We start from the raw sequence: 22,691 nt of genomic DNA on the forward strand, positions 1-22,691 counted from the left end.
TTTTGGAAAACATTTCTTATAAAAATGTTATTAATGTTAACATGCAATAGGTTTACTATTTTTTAAAATTGCAATAAATAAATGTTAAAGTCTTTTCTTTGATTTAATTTTTAATACAGTAAATATAGGTAACTGTGACCTACATGAATCAAAGTTCTTGTGGGAGGGGGCCTCTACAACTTCTCAGAATGTCAAGGGGTCTTGAGACTAAAAAGCTTGAGGACTACTACCTTAGGTTAATTTTCTGGGGTGACATGGACAGTGGAATGTCTACTTTAAAAAAAAATAGTGCAATGGCTTACTATCACTTTGGCAAAGGTGAAACATTGTAACAGTGTTGTGCAGGAACAAGCATCTTCACACACTGTCAGGGGAGACTGCACTGAAGAAACCTTTCCTAAGGGAACTGGGGCAATACATATGGAAATTTTTAAAGAAAAAGTTTGATGGAAAATTCCATTTACAGAAATATATCCAAAGAGTATAATCAGAAGAATTTTAAGGATTTGTCACACCATTGTTTGTATATTACACTGAAAAACTCCATACAATCTAAATACTCATCTTTAGAGGATTGACTGAATTATTGTATATCCATATAAAGAAAACTATGAGGCCACTTAAAATATTACTAAAACCTAAATTTATTGATATGTAAAGAAGTCCATTATTTATTAGGTGGGGAAAAAAGTCAGGTACAAAAGAGTACCTTTAGTATGATCTTATTTTTAAAAATTAACACATATACCAATAAGTATACATATGCACAGGCAAAGACTAGAAGAATTTAAAGTAGTTATCTTTCACTGAAAGGCTCAAAGAGATCCTTATATTTTCTTCTTAACACATCTTGAAATGTTCTTTTTCTCTTTCATTTTAAGTAAACTTAAACCACCTTTATAATCAGAAAAAATAAAAACATTTTTTAAATTGCTAAATATACAAATTCTATGTAATATTCATGGGTAAAGGATCCAGGCTTGGGAAGAAAGAGAAGAAAAAAGATAGTATAGGCAGCAGTGACAGTAAGACTAGAAAGGTTTGAAAATTTTTCTGGTGGTCACTCCTTTACATGGGGGAAAAGATGGTATGGACCAGTTAATGGGACCCACACAAGGTGTTGTGGGTGGCTGGATTCAGGACTCAAATACTCTAGGGCCAAAGAAGTCCAGAGAAAGGCTACTTTTAAAAGACCTCAATTTGTTAGACCAAGTAGGGCAGACAACTTCAGATTCTGAAGGGTAGGGCAAAGTTAATCCTCAAAGAGAAATAAATTATTGAAAAGGCAAAGAGTAGGAGAAGGAAGTAGAAAACAGACAAATAATCCATGGTAAAATGTCAAATTCTAGTTATCCAGAAACTTCCTATTCACCGACTACAACTGTTTCTGATGTGCCAGAACCTTTTCCTTTATCATCAGGCAGCAAACACAGATGGCACTAGTCAAGTCTGCCCAGCCAAGCTCCTGGGAAAGCATGCACACCCTCTGCTGGTCAGCTCTACACCAGAGCAAGAGTCTGTGTCTGAATCAACTTCCCAAATCACAGGAATATATATTTTTGTGTTCTCTATATAGCTAATTTCAGTGAAGAGTTTAGAAACCATTTCCTGAAACTGTCCTCTGAAAGAGACAATTCCAGATTAAAACAATGCCTTCCTTTGTTATACCAAAGAAAAGCATCGTAAAAACTAAAGTCCTGTGAGAAAATATACCATCAAAAGTATTTTAAATTTGAATGATTTCACCTTATTACATAATAAATAAGTAGAAATGTGCAGACGACTGCAACATTTAATATGACTATAAAGCCCCATTAGAGTTTTATTCTGGTTGAGAACCTGAGAATTACTATAACAATAATATTTGTATAGTTTTTACAACTTACAAAAAGCTCTCATATTAATTTTCACATTCAATCCTTACAACAATCCTATAAGCACTGGAAGAAGGCAGGACAAGCATTTTTGTTGTCACCATTTTACAAATGTGGGAGATAAGACTCAGAGAAGTCACATGAATCGCCTTGATCACACACATACAAGAGCCCACACTCCAAGCAGGCCTCCGAACTCCAGATTCTACGTTTTATTCAGTACACTATTTTACCCGAGTTGCTGGTAAGTAAAGAGTTTTCTAAAGAGTTGGTATGTATTTTAGGTAGAGAAGTAAAAGGCCTAAAACATGTTTCCATAATACATTTCATTTTGTTTCAAATATCACCAAAATTTTAGGTGGTGAATCCTAAATCTGAGGGGTTTGCACTGTAGGCAGTGCTTTATCCTAAAAGAACATCAGTTTAACAAGAGAAGTAGACATTTTAGTAAGGAATCTCCTGAAAACCAAATAAAGTTAACTTCAGAATTACTATATGTGGCACGTCTATGCTCATAAAAACTAGATCCCGTCAGGCTTTGTGGTTTCCATATTCACTCAGTAAATACTTTACATTCAGCATGAAACTGGGGCTAGGAATCTTCAAGTTCTGGTCCGGTTTTCTCTTGAATCTTTATGATCTTAATGATTTACCCCTTATGAACAAAGCATTATAGATATTGTTTTATTGGAGTGCCAACCTAAAAATCAGTATGCTGAAGATTCAATGAAATTCAGCTATTATCACAGTGATTTTCCCCAAACTAAAGAGCAAATAATTATATAGTGCTGTCTACGTGCCAGGCATTACTCTAAGTGCCTCCCAAGAACCCATTTAACAGGTAAGTACACTGAGGCGCAGAGAAGTTAAGTAATTCTAGTTACTTAAGATAAACCAGGTTCGCAGCTAGTAAATAATAAGGCTAAGACCTGAACCCAAGCAGACTGGCAAGTGAATTAATCTTAATCATTACAGCTATGCTGCCTCTATACAGAGATACCTAGCATATTCCTGTTGTATTTTTAAAGTAAACTTTTAATTTTAGAGAAGTTTTAGATTTATAGAAAAGTTGCAGATAGTAGAGTTCCCACATATCTGAGTTTCCCCTACTGTTAAAATATTACATTAGTATGTTTGTTACAATTCATAAGCCAATATTATTATTAGAAACTTAAGTCCACACTTTCTTCAGATTTCCTTCGTTTTTAGCTAATGTTCTTTTTCTCTTCCAGGATTTCATCTAGGGGACATTTAGTCACCAAATCTCAGGCTCTTTTGGTTCTAACATTTTCTTAGACCTCTTCTTTGTTTTTGATGACCTTGACAGTTTTGAGGCGTACTGATCAGGTGTTTTGTAGCACAGCCTTCAACGAATATTTATCAGATGTTTTTCTCATGATTACACTGGGGTTATGGGTTTTAGGGAGGAAAACCACAGAGGTAAACTGCCATTCTTACCACATCATATCAAGGGTATATGATATGAACATAATTTATTACTGCTGATGTTAACCTTGATCACTTGGCTGAGGCAGTGACTGGCAGGTTTTCCACTGTAAAGTTGTTCCCTCCTTTTCCACACAGTATTCTTTGGAAGTCACTATGCGCGGCCTACACTTAAGGAGTGAGGAATTATGCTCCACCTCTTTAAGGTTAAGAGTATCTGAATAAATTATTTGGAATTCTTTTGCATGGGAGATTTGTCTCTTTTCCCCTATTTATTTATTTATTCAATCATTTGTTTATATTGGTATGGGCTCACAGATAATTATTTTAAATTTTGGATTATAACTCAATACTACTTTATTTACTTTGCTGCTCAAACTGTTCCTGCTTTGGCCATTAAGAACTCTTTCAGTTGGCTCCTATATTCTTTTGACACACTTCCATCATTGTGTTTTTGTTTTTGAGCACTTCCTTACTTTCTGGCACTACGAGATGTTGCAGGCTCATGATGTATGTGCCTTGACCCAGTCTTTGAGTTAGCCATTTCTCCACAGAACATTTATTCCTTTTATTAGAGAATGGTTTGGGCACCGGGTGTGCTCCTTATTGCCAGGTTGCTTCCAGGTCCTCTCAACTGACAAAGCAAGGAAATAGATGTGTGTATACTAAACCACGTATCTTTATACACATATCTTTATCTATAAATGTATCTCTAAGTATCCATCTGTATCTATAGTAAACTAAACTAGATTTCATACTAATGTTTCTAGCTCTAATCCATTACCACATGGATCATTCTAGCCTTCCCCTCTTGCTTGACTATAACCTCCCACTCCAACATTAAGAAACCTAGTTCCTATCATCCACCAAGCAGTTACTAATTGTTCAATTCCAGTACACATGTATAGTGGTTTCAGGATTGTTAACCTATACCTCTGCTGGAAACTATCTACTAGATTACAGTGTACATGTACAGGTCCTATTGCTGTCTTACTGTCTTGTTTCCAAAGTTACTTAGGTCAGCACCTTTTCCCTGGCCACTTTCAGTGATGCTATTGCATAAATTTGTAATGTAGTTAGATTCTTTTGTCACAGTCTGCATTCCATCCTGGAATCCCCACTTCTTCTTAATTATTTTTTAAATTTTGCATACATTAAGGTTTACTCTTTGTGCTGTAAAGCTCTATGGGTTTTAACAAATGCAGTGTCATGTATCTTTCATTACAGAATCATACAAAATAGTTTCACCTTCCTAAAAAAAATTCTCTGTGCTACCAATCAACCACAAATTCCCTGTTTCTGTTACATTTTTCTAACAATGTACCTGACATAATTGCTTCTCATTCTTTCCCCTTACAACATGCTCACATTTATAAACTCATGTGATTCTCACTTCAATCCTGAGTGTTTCCACTTAGCAGACAATTGAATGGAACTCAGGATAAGCGGCTTGGTCAAGATCTCACTAAGTGGTGGTGCTAGCACTATAACTTGTGCCTTTTGACTCCTTGTATAATGCTCTTTCTACCACAAAACACTGCTTCCTCGTTTTCAGCAGGGAGAGAAATGGCTGTGCATAGAGACAAGAGGAAGAAAAGACAGAAATGGTGGTAAGTGGTCATGTCTTACATCAACGGAAGCAATTACACTAAAAATACACAAAAGTGGCATTCTAGTTCTGATAACTTGGTGAACCTCAATCGCCAAAAACCTTTCTGCTATAAATATTCCCAAAAGGCTGGTTAAATACATTTAAAAATATAGCTTTTTAAATACACCACTGAGCCAGTAAGGAAGAAAGAGAAAATCCTGAAGTCCAAAAGCTAGCAAAGGTCCAGAAAGCTAAATGAGAACAGAAGCCAGCAGTTGCCCAAATCCCACAATGTATTAAAAAAAAAAAAAAAAATCACAAAAACTTATCTAAATAAACTCGTTTAGTTTAACATCAGAAAATATATATTTCTATAGTTCATCATATTATGAGTAAAAGAAAACAATTATATAATCACCTCAGCAGATACAGAGAAAGTTGATTAAATTCAATACCCATTCATGATTAAAAATCAAATCAAAGACTTTTAGCAAATATGGGATGGAAGAGAATTTCATTAACCTGATAAAAAAGTAGCTACCAAAAACCTAGTGTCATCTTTAATGGTAAAATATTAGAAGTATTTCATTTATAAACATGAATAAGATAAGGATGTCCACTATCACTGGCTCTATTCAAAATGAACTAGAGGTCTTGGATAGCACAGTAAGAAAAGAAAGAGAAATAAAAGGTAAAAGAGTTGAGAAGGAAGTAACAAAACTGTCACAGTTTTGAGGACATGATTATCTATATAGAAAAATCCCCTAAACCCTACAAATGGCAATTATTACTATTTAAAAAAAATAACATTTGGCAAGGTTCTGAAGATCATTATACAAAAAAAGACAATTGAATTTTTATAGACTAGCAAAAAATATAGTTAGGAAATATAATTTAAAAATACACCACTTACAGCACTGGTCAAAAATATAATAATGTACTTAGGAAGTTGCAAAATATACAAACCCTCTAAGAAAAAAATTATAAAACTTCATTGACAGACATTAAAGGTCTAAATAAATGGAGAGTTATACTGTCTTCATAGACAGGATAATTTCACACGACAAATAAATCATTCTCTTCAAACTGATACACAGATTCAATGTTATATCAATCAAAATTCCAATAAGGTTTTTTGTGGAACTTAAGCTGATTCGAAAATACATTGAAAACTGCTAATTGTAAAAAAAGAAACATGCTCCTAAAGAAAAGGAATAAGGTAGAGGACTTGCCCTACCAGCTCTCAAGCCTTACTATTAAAGTGGTCAGTTATTAGCACATGTTCAGAAAAAAATATAACAATGGAATAGAAAACAGAGCCTAGAAACAGATCTAGGAATGTAAACTTGATATGCAACAAGAGTTAGCACTGCAGATCTGTGGAGAAATGAGGGACCCTTCAACAAATGACATTTGTAATATAGGGCCACAACCAATGTATGAGGGGTGACATGTTAGAAGAGACAAGGTTGTAACTAAAGTGGAGTGGTCAGGAAAAGAGTTAGACTGGAGTTGTGATACCTGGGATAAGTCTTGAGATAATTAAGAGAAGAGGAGGAAGGGAGATCCATAAAAGAAAAATTTGAAATGTAAAGGCACATTGGCTTGAGCAAGTGAACAACAAGTCACTACCACAGAGCCAATGCTAAGGATGGAAAAGAGATGAGGCTAGAAGTGTGGGCAAAAGGCAGATAGTACCCTGTATATTACACTAAGGGATTCTGATTTTGTCCTATAGGTACCTATATAGACTCCTAGGGATTCATACATGTAGCCTCAAGGCTAAGAGATTTCTCTCAAACTTTTTATTTTCAATTTGATAAAAATCTAAAACAAAAATTCTTTAACAAAAGGATATTCTGGATCATCAGGATGACCACCTTTTAAGTGATTACTGTCACAAGATTTCAGTTCACACATTTGTGTTTAGAGTGCACTGGCAAACAAGTGGTACCATTTGCCATTGGCACAAGCTAACGAGAGCAATGAGGACTATTTTATGTAAATGATGTTGTCAAGTGAAGGTCAAATGCAATCATGACACATTGAACACAGGAAGTTTTTGCAGTGGTTTAAGTAAAGAGGTGAGGGCACTGACACAAAGACAGTATGGACAGGACTTTCTATAAGGAAGTTATGCCATAGAGGACAGTACCCATTCACTTTTAGAGTGTGTTAGGCCCAGCAAAAACAGTCTCATTGGTAACAATGAATAAGTATTCGTTTGAATTTGTTTTATAGTTTTGCTGCATTTTACTTATAACTATTTAACAATTATAAAAAAGATAAAACATAAGGAGTTCATATATAGTTTTATGTTTGCATTTATTTAACATGCTGAAAATATTTTAAGTTAACAATAGAGAATCCTGGCTATCTACTTGGGTTTAAGGAATTCTGCTCTGGGTGATTGGGAGACACTTAAAGATTTAATTAGAAAATGAGAGATTTGTGCTTAAAAAATCACTCTGGCAGTAGTGTGGAGGGTTGGAATTGAAAGTATTTAAGGCAGAAAAAAAGGCTATTAATATAAAAATGTGATAAAACAGTGAGGCCCTAAATTAATCAGGGGATAGGATGAGAACATAGATAAGAGTTAGAATCAAAAGGACTTGGTTGTGGGTAAGAAAAAGAAGGCATCTAGGATGACTGTCCCTTGGGTGACCTGGTGGTGAGGTAAAGACCATAGGAAGACAAAGAAGTAGGGATGAAAGGGAAGGAGAAAAGAGAGATGATGAATTCAATTCAGCAATGATCTGAATTTCATTTGAACGAAAGAAAATCCAGTTATCTTTTCTGGGTCCCAGTTTTCTCAGTTACAGCTGCATTCATGAATTAGCAAATTAACTATTATAGCGCTCTCTAAAAATACACAAAGCACTCCGCAGTATCCTGTAAATAAGTTATGAAAAATCAGCAAAATCCCAGGCCCTGAAGGAAATTCAGCAGGGTTAAAAAGAGATATGGCAAATTTTTATTAAACATTTAAATTGTGACTCAACGCACTCACCCAGTATTGTACTTTTTTGCTCTGTCAGATGCCATCTCTCTCTTGCTATTAAAAAAGAGGTAGCATGCCAAGCCCATGTGGGAGACTCAAAGACAGCACCTCAAGGGACTTACAAGCAAAGCAATGGGACACATCTGGTGCATGATTACTGAAAATGTAGTGTAGTGGGAACTTTGACCGTATAGGTGGGGCTAGTTATTTTAGTTTTATTTAGAGGAATCAGCGTGAAATCTTAGGCAATCCAATCAGAATGTAAACGTTTCATATCTTATTCCCAATAAGGAGGTCGGTGGGAAAGGAGAAGGAAAATGCAGCAATTATCTTAAAACCAGCCTGTGTTCTCGCAAGCCACAAAAGAATAATTCAACCCTAGTTTGGTGGGAATGCCAGCATCTTCCACCAGTAATTCATAATACAAAAGCATAGTGTTTATAGACCCAAATGTTTAACCGTCAACCTCATCTACATTGTCCAACGTGCGACTAAAGGGAAAGCCATGGGGCGTACCTTTAGCACACGACGCTGCTTTGGGTGGTCGCACTCGACACAGCGCCTCTCTCGGGGCCCGGCCAGGGTTTCCCAGAGAGAAAGTCCGGGGCTGAGAGCCGCCCGGCGGCAAAAGACAGATGCCTGAGCACAGAGTGCGCACAGGCAACAGAAACCTGGCACCTGCAGCACAGCGTCCCCAGGGCCTCCCCGGGACCGCGTGCAGACCAAACAGGTGAGCCCGCCCTACAGCGCAGCCTCCTCGCGGCCAGAGGAGGTGGCGCCCGGCGGGTTGGAAGACGCGGCGCGAGCCGGAACTCGGTCCCTGCTGCCTGATGGGAACTGTAGTTCTGGCAACGAGCCAGGCTCCCTTAGAGGGCATTAGGAACTACATTTCCCAGTGAGGGAACGGCTTCGGCAGGCCGCGCGTTACGGGACCACGCACTGTCCACAGCCGGGTCCGTAAACGGAGAGCGTTTGGAGGGCAGGCCAGAAAGGAAGTGTCTTTTCCTTCCTTCTTGTCTGCGCTCTGGCGGCGCCGGCTCTGTAGTCCCTCGTCCCGCTACTGTGTGTTCCCTGTCAGGCTCCCCGTGTTAGGCTTTCCTGGTTCCCCGCAGGGAGTTGGGGCCTCAAGATTCCGAGGTAGCGGCTGCTGCCGCGCAGGGGTTAGGGGAGCACCCCTTTTCGGCCCTGCCAACCCCGCGGCCCGGCCCGTGCCTCTATGGGCCCAATCCAGAAGCCCAATGTGTGCCACCGGCTGAGTCGCCGTGCGCTGGGTTTCTTCTCGCGCGACGCAGGCGTGGTGCAGAGGACGAACCTGGGCATCCTGCGGGCGTTGGTGTGCCAGGTGACTGCCCGCCGGCCGGGAGCGGGATGAAAGGCAGCGGGGTGCCTGGGGAAGGTCTCAAGCCTTGTGCTGGAGTGCACTTTTTACGCGGTAGAGCCCTCTTTTAAGAAGGTCATATGTAATGGGGAGGGGAATGCATGCCTTGAATCTCGGGGATTAGTAAGCAGATATTAATAGGACCGCCAGATGCTCTTATTTTTTTAAGCTTCTTATATCTTCCTGCAAACAATCTCCAAAGGGTGGTCACCCCACTTAAAACGTGAGAGTGAGTCAGAGTAAGATTTGAACATAGCGTTTTTAAGTAACGTACATGAAATTTCTTCGATAACTGTAAATTTAACTATCCAACATAAAAATTAGTGCACAGTAGAGGCTTATGAGTTATTTCCTAAACAGAAATCCTTTATCTTTCAGGAAAGTACTAAATTTAAGAATGTTTGGACAACTCATTCCAAGTCACCTATAGCCTATGAGAGAGGAAGAATATATTTTGATAATTATCGGTGCTGTGTCAGCAGGTATCTTGGGGGGAATTTTTTTTTTCCTGTAAGTCACCTCACTGTTGATCTTAACACTTATTTTTATAGAACTACATGCCTACATTAGAGTTTAGTGAAGTAGAAGAATGGAAAAATGGGTCCAAAATAAGAGTAGGTGGTTAAATGTCTGTAATTTTAAAATCTTGTTTAAAGTCGTAGGTTTCATCTTTGTTAATACCATTTAAAGCAAAATTACGTTAGTGCACGCAAAATGGTAGATTGCTTTTAGATCACTGTTATTTTATTCTGCTTAAAAGATAACAGAATCAAGACAGCGAAGTACCTAATAATTAGATGCTGCTTTAGAGAAGAATGTTTTGTTTTGGAAGTACTTGCCTCTTCTGTTAAAAAAAGACTTTAAAACTTGCTCAAGTAGAGAATAGTATAGCGAACCCCCATGTACCCATTACCTAGATTCAAAAACTATCACGATTTTGCCACATTTGCTTTATCCCATCCTCTCCCTTTTCCTTTACCTTTTTGCTAAGTATTTTCAAGTGTATTCTAAACACCATGCCGTATTTAAGTTTGCTTCTCTAAACAATATGGACATTTTCTTTTTTAAAAACAACTTTATTAAGATATAATTCACCCATTTGAAGTATGCAATTCAATGATTTTTAGTCATTAGAATTTATATTCAGTGAATGTGAATTTGATGAACCATTGGTTGTTCGTATGGGTAACCATCACTACAGTTAATTTTAGAACACTTTCATTGCCTCAGAAAGAAACCTAACACCCTTTAGCTATCACCTCAATTCCTCCATCACTTTCAGCCCTAAGTACTTTCTGTCTCTATAGATTCACCTATTTCATATAAATTGAATCACATAATATGTGGTCTTTTGTGACTAGCTTCTTAATAAGTGACCAGTTTGTTAAAAAAGGAACAGCCAGATAGAAGAGATGCATAGGGCAAGCAAAGGGGCATATGTGAGAAGGATGTATACAGTTAAGGATTTTTTGTCTTCATGGAGAAGTGACCCCTTTATCATTATGTAATGCCACTCTTTATTACTGATAATTTTCCTTGTTGAAGTCTGCTTTGTCTGAAATTACTATAGCTACTCCAGCTTTTTTTTGATTAGTGTTTGTGTGGTACATCTTTCTTCATCCCTTTACTTTTACCCTATGTGTGTCTTTATATTTAAAATAGCTTTCTTATAGACAACATATATTTGGGTCTTTTTATTTTTTTATCCACTCTGACAGCCTCTGTCTTTTAATAGGTAGATTTAGGTCATTCATATTTATAGTAATTATTGATAGACGTGGTTGAATACTTGCCATATTTGTAACTATTTTCTGTTCATTGCCTTCGTTCTTTTTTATCTTTTATTTTCTGCCTTTTCTGGTTTCAACTGAGCATTTTATGTGACTCATTTTCTCTTCACTTAGCATATCAATTATACTTTTTAAAATTTTTTAGTAACTTGCTATATACATTACAACTAATATATTACTTTCAAGTAACACTGTACCTCTTCCACGTGTCCTACAGCTACCTTGTAATAGAATATTTCTAATTTCTCTACTGCCTTTTATAATATTGCTGTTATTCATTTTATTTCTCCCTAAACTGTAATCACTGAATATATTGTTGCTATTATCATCATTGACAAATTTTTATCTGTTAAACCAATTAACAATAAGAAAAATAAAAAAAATTGCTTTCATTTATTTTTTCCTTAATACACTTCCTTTCCTTATGTAGATCTGAGTTTCTGACCTATATCATTTTTTTTTTTTCTTTCTGAAGAACTTCTTTGAAAATTTCCTGTAAGGCAGGTCTGCTGGCAGCACATTTCCTCAATTTTTGTTTGAGAAAGTTTTACTTCTCAACTTTTGAAAGATAATTTCTTGGGATACAGAAGTCTAGGTTGGTAGGGTTTTTGTTTTATCACTTTAAATATTTCTCCCCACTCTCTATGTGCTTTCATGGTTTCTAAAAAGAAGTCCAATGTACTTCTTAACCTATTCCACCATAAGTAAGGTGCTTTTTACCCTCTGGCTTCTTTAAAAATGTTATCTTTGTTTTTTATTACCTGTAGTTAGAATAATATGCCTAAGTGTAGGTTTTTTGGTATTTATTATTCTTTGTGTTCTGTAAGCTTCCTGAATTTGTGGTTTGGTATCTGACATTAATTTTGGAAAATTCTCAGCCATTATTTCGAGTATTTCTTTTGTTCTCTTTTTCTTCTTTTGATATTTCCATCATATGCACATTAGATGTTTTTTCTAGTTGTCCCACAGTTCTTGGCTATTCTGTTCTGCTTTTTTCATTTTTCTAGATTGAGAAGTTTCTATTGATATATCTTCCAGCTCACTGATTCTTTCCTTGGCTGTGTCTAGTCTGTCGATGAGCCCATCAAAGATATTCTTTATTTGTATTAAGGTGCTTTTGATTTCTGACATTTCCTTTTGATTTTTTTCTCATGCTTTTTATCTTCGCTTGATTACCTGTCCTTGCATGTTGCCCACTCTTTCAATTAGAGCTTTTAGCATATTAATCTTATTCTAAGTTCCCAATCTGATAATTCCAAAATCTCTACCATATCTGAATCTGGTTCTGATACTTGCTTTGTGTCTTTAAACTTTGTATTTTAGCATGCCTTGTAATTTTTTTTTTTTTTTTTGAAAGTTGTATGTAGTGTATAGAAGGAATTGTGGCAAATAGATCTTTAGAGTGAGGTTTTATGTTTATCTGGCTAGGAGTTAGGCTGTGTTTGTTGTTTGCTGTAGCTTTAGGTGTCAGAGTCTAAAATTTCCTCTAGTGTCCTTGTTTTTGTCTCCCCAGTAGTGATTCTTAGTATCCACCTCTCTCTCCAGTTTTGGGGGCTGTAGTTGCCCTGTGACCTCACTTCTTTCATATATCCAATAAAAGTTGTTGATTTTCAGCTTGTTCAACTTTTTTCTTGTTCTGAGGACAGGAGCAATGACTTTCAAGCTCTACATGTTGGGCCATAAGATAGAGAAGATAGTTTTTTAGGTAGTGTTTAAAATTTATTCTGACATCGAGAGGGCTCCTCCCAGCAGTTTTTTTTCTGGTTCTTTCTGGCAAATTAGCCAACCTACAGTTTAGCCTGTATGGCCAGTGACTCTACCAGTCTCTTCTCATTTGTCTTTTATCACAATCTCCACTAGCTTTGAGAGTGCTCTTAGGCTAGAACTTCTCCATACTCTGTTGCAAATAAAGTCAGTTCCTATGGGAAGAGACTAGGGGCTATCTGCTTCATGGCCTTCTTTTCCCCCCCAGGCAGAATCTTTGAGCCAAGGCTCTGAAGCTTGTGGCAGTGGATATAGATGATACTTGTTTCTCTAAGTGACTACCCTACTTGGGATTGGAGTAGGCATTAACCTCAGGTCTTCTTGCCTTTCTCAGAGTGGAACCACTGTTTTATGAGATGGGATAAGGGCAGTCCAGGCTCCAATGTTCTTAGGCATACTGCACATGAGGTAGAGCCTCTGTCCCATGGGTAGGGGCTAGTGGGACAAAGGGAGCCACATCTCTTGACTGCACTCACCTAGGACTCAGCAACACGCAGTAGGGGGCTAGATGATAAATGCTGTCATCCTGCCCCTCAGGAAGGTAGTCCTCTAGGAGCTGTGGTAGAGGGAACCCTGTGCTGTTGGCTGTACCAGCCTGAATGGAGATTTCATCTTGCTGAGCTGAGAATGGTGGGAAGGGAGCAAATTCTATCTAGTTCAAACACCACAGACTCACTATTCTTTCTGAGCTCTAGTAGATTTTCTTGAATAAACGTTTCTTCATTTGCTGCGAGCTCCCAGGACCGTTTCCAGGAACGTTAAAATAGTTGTCTTTTTGTAATTTCTACCACTTTTCCTGGGGAACATGCCCACAGAGCTCCTCATGCTGTCCTGCTGGAAGTGGAAATCTGGACATTTTCTTATATGATCATGTCATCATACCTAGCAAAATTAGCAATAATTCTTTGGTATCGTTTAATACCCATTTCATAACCTTCCCAATTCAGAGGTATCTGCTTTATTTAAAAAATAGAGTAAGTGGCATTGATTGCTGATTAAATGCTAAATAGTAATGGAGTTCTTTAATATGCCATTCAGGGGTGTTTTTCCTATAGGTTAGAGTCACATATGAAGTTGCTTTCATTCCTGTGAAATTCTGTTTGATTTAAACCTTTGAATCATGAGACAATATCAAAGGTGAATAAAATTGTTACCCTGAAAATTGTTTCTAAATAGTAGTTTAATTTTAAAGTTCATCAGTTAAAAGAATGTGAACATCCGTGATGACATCTCAGTAGTAATCAGAGAAGTATAAATTAAAGGTAAGAGGCTGTTTTTCACATCAAAAATGTAGTATTCAATATTAACGGAAGTATAAACTTGTTCAACCTTTCTGAAAGGCATTTATTAGTAAAAAAAAACCTTAAAGGATATTTCCATTTTCATTCACTAATTTTCATTCTAAAATAATAGGACTCTTTATCTAACTTATTTTAAAATTTTGTAACAACAAATATGAATGTTATGGAATTTTATTCATAGTAAATATTCAAGGGTAAAGAAAGAATTCAGTAATTATCCTGTTTTGGAAAATAATCTGCAGATAGATATATGTATTTAAAGAAAAGCTAGAGGGAAATGAACCAAAATGTTAGTAATGGTTATTTTTGGTAGTTTTATGATAATGGTTATTTATAGTAATGGAAATGAACCAATATGTTAGTTATGGTTATTTTTCATAGTTTTACCATTTATTTTAACTTCATTATATTTATCAGATTTTTTTCTATGAGTATGTGTTATTAATTTTGTTGTCAGGAAAAAATGTTAACATGTAGTTAAGAAGAGGAAAGCAAAGTAGCAAACTGTATTTTGGTATTCTAAATCTCAGACTAGAAAACAATCACTCGCAAAGTGAACACTGTCTCAGTTATCAGGACAAATAATCATTTATTTTTCTTTTTTCCAAGTGTTGCATCTGAGCCAAGAAAACTTTATGAAATGCCAAAATGTTCCAAATTAGAAAAAATAGAAGATGCTTTATTATGGGAATGCCCAGTGGTAAGATTTGTTTTTAGGCATTTGTTTCTAAAGCACTTTTAGCTTAGAACTGATTACTGTTAACCTATTGTATAGAGGAATAAAACTTAAATATAGTGAGTCCTTAATCTTGAATCAAGAAGAGAGTTTACCTTTTGAATATCATTTTTCTTATGAAATATCTATTTAAAAATTATGTGTTAAATTAATGAATATATTTTTAAAATTCGATACCATTTGTAAATCTTGAAAACTGAAAAAAGTTATGAACTGATTAAAAATTCTATGAGCAATATAAACTCATTTATAGTTACTCTTAGTGTTTAAGAAATCATTCTAAATATACTGAAACAATATTTTATTACATTACATTGCATGTTATGGGTAACATTTATGTTACATGGCTCTTGGAAAGTGGATTCTTATGAGTTTCCTCCACAAACTTTGTTAGGAAAATAATAAGATAAAAATAAAAAATAAAATAATAAGTTTAGCTCATTCCAGCAAATTAGCATTGCCTTGGTGTGTAGTTTTCATAAGATATTATTACCTTATAGTTGCTAAAGTAGTTGGGAGGAATTGGGTTATAGACAAATAAGTTTGGGATATTCTGAGTTTAAAAGGTTAAACAAATTTATAGAATTACTTTTCAGAATGTTTAATACTAATAATACATACAATAATATTAATGTGCATAGTGATTGTCAAATCATTTCCCTAAACTCTTGATAATAGAACTTCCTTTTTTGAGGTATATTTCTAAATATTGGTCTTCCGTGGGATCAGTATTCTAAGAAATGCACTTAGAAAATACTATGACAAATTAATCAGATCTTGGATTCTGAGTGATCGTTCTTTAGGAAAAATATTAGAACTCACAACATGTGACCAAGAATAATGTTTAAAGGATAAGAAGGACTTATATTGAATTTACTATTAAAATGATTTAAAAAAAAACAAACAAACTTGTTTTTACATAAAATAGTACTTTTCTGGAGCTACTGCTTTCTTTTTCCTGGACTTATTCTCTGTTCTTGGAAGGTTCCTTTCTAAAAATCAGAAAGCTTTTAAGTCTCTGTTTTTTTCCCCCAAATCCTCATTGAAAGCTAGAAATAACTGTTGCGCCCCCAACATCTAAAGCCTTTTAATCCATTTTCATTGGTGCAGGGAGAAGGATGACAGATTTCTTCATGGAGAAAGGTTTAGAAGACACTAGTACAAAGCACCAAAAATTTAGAGCAATCCTGTAAAAATAAAGTTTTTAATAACCTAATTTCTAGTCTTAGTTCCCTTTAAACATTTTGTTCTCGCTTAAAGTGAAACAAGATTTCCCACTAAGAAAAACTAGGAAGCATATTGCATTATTTTTAACATACTTATGTGAAATTATGTTTAAACTGTCACCCTTGTTTTCTGAGATAACAGCACTATAACTTTTGATTTAGGAAAATAGTTCAAACCTATTATATATGCTCTTTCATATTTTTTTAAAAAGCAAGATATAAATAGAACATGTAAAAAATTTTAAAATCTCCATGATATAATTATATAAGACATGTAGAATAAACAGTTTACATCATTGCTTGTAAATTTAAGGTGAGACTTCTAGTAGTTAATAAACTTAAAAATAAAATTGACAAACCCCTGGCTAGACTCACTAAAGAAAAAAGAGAAAGGAAACAGATAAACAAAATCAGGGATGAGAGGGGAAATTACAGCAGACACTGCAGAAATACAAAGGATCATACAAGAATATAAAAGTATATAACACCAAATTCAATAACCTAGAAGAAATGGACCAATACTTAGAAAAATACAACCTTCCTAGACTGAATCAAGAACTGGAAAATCCAAATAGACTGATCAGCAGTATGGAAATTGAAACAATCATCAAAAACCTACCAAAAAGTAAAACTCCAGGACCAGATGGCTTCACCAGTGAATTCTACCAAACATCGAAAGAAAGTTTAATACCTATTCTCCTCAAACTCTTCCAAAAATTCGAAGAGGAGGCAATACTTCCCAACTTATTTTATGAGGCCAATATTACCTTGATACCAAAACCTGGTAAAGATAAAAAAAAAAGAAAACTACAGACCAATATCTCATGAACACGGATGCAAAAATCCTAAATATAAGATACTAGCGAACCAAATACAGCAACATATTAAAAGGATTATATACACCATGATCAAGTGGACTTCATCCCAGGGGCACAGGGATGGTTCAAAATATGCAAATTGATTAATGTGATACGCCATATAAACAAATTAACAAATAAGAATCATATCATATCAAGATACAGCATCCATTTATGATCAAAACAGTTAATGAAATCGGTATAGAAGGGAAAAACCTTAACATAAAAGAGGCCATCTATGAAAAACCCTCAGCCAACATTGTACTTAATGGTGAAAAACTAAAAACCTTCCTTCTAAGATCAGGAACAAGCCAAGGCTGTCCACTATCATCCCTGTTATTCAATATAACATTGGCAATCCTAGCAAGTGCAGTCAGACAAGGGAAAGATATAAAAGGCATCCAAATAAGAAACGAAGTCAGACTATCACAGTTTGCAGGTGACGTGATTCTCTATATAGAAAACTCTATAAAGACTCTACAAGAGCACTACTAGAAACAATAAGCAAATACAGTGAAGTGTCCGGATACAAAATCAATGTTCAAAAATCCATAGTGTTCCTATACTCATAACAAAGTGTCAGAAAAAGAAGTGGAAAAAATAATTCCTTTCAGAATTGCAACAAAAAGAAAAAAATACCTAGGAATAAATCTAATGAAACATGAAGGACCTATATAATGAAAACTACAAGACTCTATTAAAAGAAATCAAAGAAGATACAAAGAAATGGAAAGATATTCCATGTTCTTGGATTGGAAGAATCAAGATAGTTAAAATGACTTTATTACCTAAAACATTATACAGATTTAATGCAATCCCCATCAAAATCCCATCAGCATTTTTTAAAGAAATAGAACAAAAAATCATCAGATTTGTATGGAAGCACGAAAGACCCCACATTGCCAAAGCCATCCTGAGAAAAAAGAACGAGGCTGGAGGTATCACTCTGCCTGACTTCAAATTATACTACAAAGAGACAGTAATCAAGTAATCAAAACGGCATGGTATTAGCAGAAAAAAAGACACACTGACCAGTGGAACAAAATCGAGAATACAGAAGTAAACTCATATTTATATGGGCAAATAATTTTCGACAAAAAAGCCAAAAACACTATGGAAAAAGGAAAGCCTCTTCAATAAAGGGTGCTGGGAAAACTGAAAAGACACCTGCAAAAGAACGAAACTAGACTGTTGTCCATCACCACACACCAAAATTAACTCAAAATAGATTAAGGACCTGAATATAAGACCTGGAACAATAAAATGCATAGAAGAAAACAGGAGCGAAACTCAAAGACCTTAGACTTGAAGAGGATTTTTTGAATTTGACCTCAAAGGCAAGGGAAGTAAAAGCTAAAATAAATGAATGAGACTACATCAAACTAAAAAGCTGCTACTCAGCAAAAGAAACCATCAACAAAGTAAATAGACAACCATCCAAATGGGAAAATATATTTGCAAGCAACACCTCTGAAAAGGGCCTAATATCCAAAATATACAAAGAACTCATACGACTCAATAACAACAAAAAAAAACGATCCAGTCAAAAAATGGACAGAGGACCTGAACAGGCACTTCTCCCTAGAGGACATACAAATGGCCCATAAATATATGACAAGATGCTCAACATCGCTATCTGTTAGGGAAATGCAAATCAAAACCACAATGAGATACCATCTCACACCTGTTAGAATAGCTATAATCAGCAGGAAAGTAATAACAGATGCTGGAGAGGATGTGGAGAAATAGGAACCCTCATATGCTGCTGGTGGGACTGCGAATTGGTACAGCCACTATGGAAAACAGTATGGAGGTTCCTCAAAAAACTAAGAATTGATCTACCGTATGATCCAGCAAATCCTCTACTGGGTATTTACCCCAAAGACTTGAAAACTCATATCCATAAAGATATTTGCACACCGATGTTCATAGCAGCATTATTCACAGTGGCCAGGACATGGAAGCAACTGAAGTGTCCTACGATAGATGATTGGCTAAAGAAGCTGTAGTACATATATACAATGGAATATTACTCAGCCATAAGAAGAGATGAAATGCTGCCATTTGCGACAACATGGATGGACCTCGAGATAATCATGCTAAGCGAAATAAGCCAGACAGAAAGTTGAAAATCACATGATATCACTTATGTGTGGGATATAAACCTAAAAACAACAAATTAACGGGACAAACAAACAGACTCATGGACATGGACAATAGACTAGTGGTTACCAGAGAGGGTAGGGGAGGAGTGGGGAGGTAGACAGCGTAAAGGGGGTCAAATATAGGGGAGTAGGGGGAAGGTGAAGTGGGTAAAGGGGATGAAATATATGGTAGCAGAAGGTAACTAGACTTTGGGTGGTAAACACACAATAGAATATACGGATGTCAAATGATAATATACACCTGAAAATTATATAATTGTATTAACTAGTGTTACCCTAATAAACAATTAAAAAATCACAACCCCCCCCCAAAAAAAAGAACCCCACCAAATCCTCATTTTTTTCCCTGACATTTAAAAGGGAAGACTAATCTTCAGGAGCATATATTAAAATAACTATGCCTGGTTTTTTTTTGTGTGTGTTCCCTACAGCCTAAACAAATACTAGAAATACTAGATTAATTTCAACTTTCCTATCCTTAACTTTCCTTTAAAAACTTCCTTTTTATTCCACAAATCAAAGTAGAACCCTTTGCTTCTCTTTCTCTTCTTGCCTTAGACTTCCACCTTGTGGTAGCTCTTCAGTGACAGATAATGAGCAGACAGCTATCCTCTCCCGTTTTGGGGGTGGTAATTCATTGGTAACATAGGTCATCTTAAAAACCAGGTCCATCTTCAGTTCTCTGGCTGCTCTGATTCTGGATTCTAGCTTTTAGGGTAGAGCCACAGTGAATATGGGATGATTTGCCTTTTGCCATTTGACTTCTATCAAAAGTAAAACAATCTTAGAATAAAGAAACGTCTGTTTTGGCAGGTGATTCTTAATTGCTGTGTTATTCTATGTGGTTTTAAGAAATTGTTCTTATTGTTATCATAGCAGCATCATTAGTAATACTCCTATTATGATAATTGGCTAACATTTGAACACGTAATGATAATAATAGGTAATAATAAGTTATTTTCGGGTACCATTTAAGTGTTTTATATAAATAAACTCAATAAGTTAACAATGAAAATAATTATCTCAGTCTTTTCTTAATTTTCTATTTGTGCATTTGCACATTGACTATTTCTTCCTTGGTATACTGATTTGATTATTTAAGTATTTAGCTGTTTTCTTTGGACATCGAGTACAGCAGATTGTTCATGACCAAGTAGTTTTATTTTTACATCTCACTCTTCTAGGGGGAAATGCTACCCAATCCATCAGATTATAAATCCTCACTCATAGCATTGACTGCTCATAACTGGCTACTTCGCATATCAGCAACCACGGGAAAAGTCCTTGAGAAAATATATCTTGCTTCGTATTGCAAATTCAGGTATTATCTGTGACTTTATTATTTAAGGTTTTGTTATAGGAATTTGAGACTTGTGGCTCAGGACATTTCAAGCTGTCTCTGGTTAGTTTTGTTTTGTTTTCCATTATATATCTGGATCTCGATTTATAAGCCTATTCTCTTTTTCTCTCCTCATGACTGCATTTGAAGATCTGAGGATAGAGACCCCTTATAATTTTCTTTATAGCCCTCATAAGTAACTAACCTATAGTAGCTGGCAAATAAAAATTTCCTGAGTTTCCCTTCTACAAATAGTATTTTATATGTAAGATGTGCTGTATGGTAGATTTTCCTGAAAGCTAGTCTGTTTCAGTTAAATTACCGCCTAGTACGATCTTTAGTTGTTATTAATTTTGTAAATAAGATGTAAATTTTTGGAATGAATATGTGCATTCAAAATGTGAAAGTAACATTTTTAATACTTTTTGAAACTTCCATTTTAAAGCAAGAATGATTATTTTGTTTTCTAAGTTTTGAATACTGTTATATCAGTTTTTATTCATTGAAATTCTAGAAGGATTAAAATTATATATTTTATAGGAATATATTCATATAAGCACCTGGAGGTAATTCTTTTATTTATTTATTTTTATTTATTCATCCATTTATTTATTTGTTTTTAGTTATTTATTTTTAAAATAAATTACTTTGCTTTTATAATTTAACTAAAAAACTTTATTTATAAGATAGCTATTATATTTTGATTTTAAGTATAAGGTAACTGACCCAAATGAATAAACTTCTTTTCATTCTTTTAAAAGATATTTGAGCTGGGATACTCCTCAAGAAGTCATTGTAGTCAAGTCAGCTCAGAACAAAAGTTCGACATTGGCCCGGCAGGTAAATATCTTTAAATATTCAGTAAAATAAAGAATTTATTTCCATAGGAATTTCTTTGCGGATTTGACATGAAAGAACTAATGATCTTTGCTTTCTGAAGCATGCTATAAAAGTTGTTTACCACAAATTTAAGAAATTCCCCTCAAGCCACTGTGTGGTAGTACAACAGATTATTTTACATTCCATAGTGGAAAGAAATTGACTGGACCTTCTTCAAAGTAAGGAACTGATCTTCTTCAAGCAAAGAAATCACTCGAGCTTTTGTTGTCAATACATATTTTTTTTCATTTCATATAGATATGTCAGTATAACACTGCATTCAGATGATATGACCATGATAACTATGTATCTTTCAGTTAGGTTCTTTATTGTAGAATTCCAATTTACCATATAAATTTTTAATAATATATTACATTATTAATATAAATCATATATACTAATTTATTATATTTAATAAATTAGTATTATATTAATATAAATCATATATACTAATTTATATTACATAGTAACATATTACATAAGCTATATTTTGTTATACAGTATGTAAAACATGGTTTTGTCGTATGGTATATAAAATATATTTTGTTGCTAGGCAATGTTTAATGTTATTTTTACTTTTATAAATTTTTGTGTTTGTGCATGTGTGTGTCTGAAAGGCTGAACGTTTAGTATACAAGTGTTTTTTTAATGGTGGCATTGGTTAACGAAATCTAATAAGTTTCAAGTGTATAGTTTAACAGTAAGTCATATGTATATCGCATTGTGTATTCACCCCCCATAGCTAAATTTCTTTCTGTCATCACGTGTTTGACCTCTTTTACCCCATCCATCTACCTCCTTCCTCTTCCCCTACGCTGTGGTAATCACTAGTCTACTGTGCATGTCCATGAGTCTCTGTTTGTTTATCCTGTTTGTTTGTCGCTTTTAGATTTATATCTCACATACACATATAAGTGATATCATATGGTTTTCAACTTTTTCTGTCTAGCTTATTTTGCTTAGCACAATTATGTCAGGATCCATCCATGTTGTCGCAAATGGCAGCATTTCATCTCTTCTTATAGCTGAGTAATATTCTATTGTAAACATGCACCACATCTTTTCCAGGTCATCAATTACTTCCATTTCCTGGCCACCATGAATAATGCTGCTATGAACACAGATGTGCAAATATCTTTTCAGATATGTTTTCAAATCTTTGGGGTAAATACTCAATAGAGGGATTGCTGGATTATATCGTAGGTTAATTCTTAGTTTTTTGAGGAACCCTCCATACTGTTTTCTATAGTGGCTGTACCAACCTGCAGTCCCACCAGTAGTGTATGAGGTTTCCTTTTCTCCACATCCTTTCCAACACTTGTTATTATTTGTCCTGTGGAAAAT

At 35.1% G+C, this 22,691-nt stretch overlaps 2 protein-coding genes across 3 annotated transcripts in view; one reads left to right on the forward strand and one right to left on the reverse strand.

The window, feature by feature from the left end:
- Positions 1-8,705, reverse strand: part of METTL8 (methyltransferase 8, tRNA N3-cytidine) — a 61,749-nt gene extending 53,044 nt beyond the window's left edge. For both annotated transcript variants that reach the window (XM_039855946.1, XM_039855948.1), the window contains exon 1: positions 8,429-8,705. The gene's annotated coding sequence lies outside the window, so the exon portion shown is untranslated. The remainder of the gene's footprint in view (positions 1-8,428) is intronic.
- Positions 8,706-8,815: 110 nt separating this feature from the next.
- DCAF17 (DDB1 and CUL4 associated factor 17) overlaps positions 8,816-22,691 on the forward strand; it is a 41,000-nt gene continuing 27,124 nt past the window's right edge. The window contains exons 1-5 of the mRNA XM_039855945.1: positions 8,816-9,254; positions 9,669-9,772; positions 14,755-14,845; positions 20,314-20,450; positions 21,230-21,308. Of these exons, the coding sequence (XP_039711879.1) occupies positions 9,129-9,254; positions 9,669-9,772; positions 14,755-14,845; positions 20,314-20,450; positions 21,230-21,308 (537 nt within the window). The 5' untranslated portion in view covers positions 8,816-9,128. The remainder of the gene's footprint in view (positions 9,255-9,668; positions 9,773-14,754; positions 14,846-20,313; positions 20,451-21,229; positions 21,309-22,691) is intronic.

The sequence above is a fragment of the Pteropus medius genome, unplaced genomic scaffold (assembly GCF_902729225.1).
Source record: "Pteropus medius unplaced genomic scaffold, Ma_sr-lr_union100, whole genome shotgun sequence".
In the NCBI taxonomy this organism is placed as follows: domain Eukaryota; kingdom Metazoa; phylum Chordata; class Mammalia; order Chiroptera; family Pteropodidae; genus Pteropus; species Pteropus medius.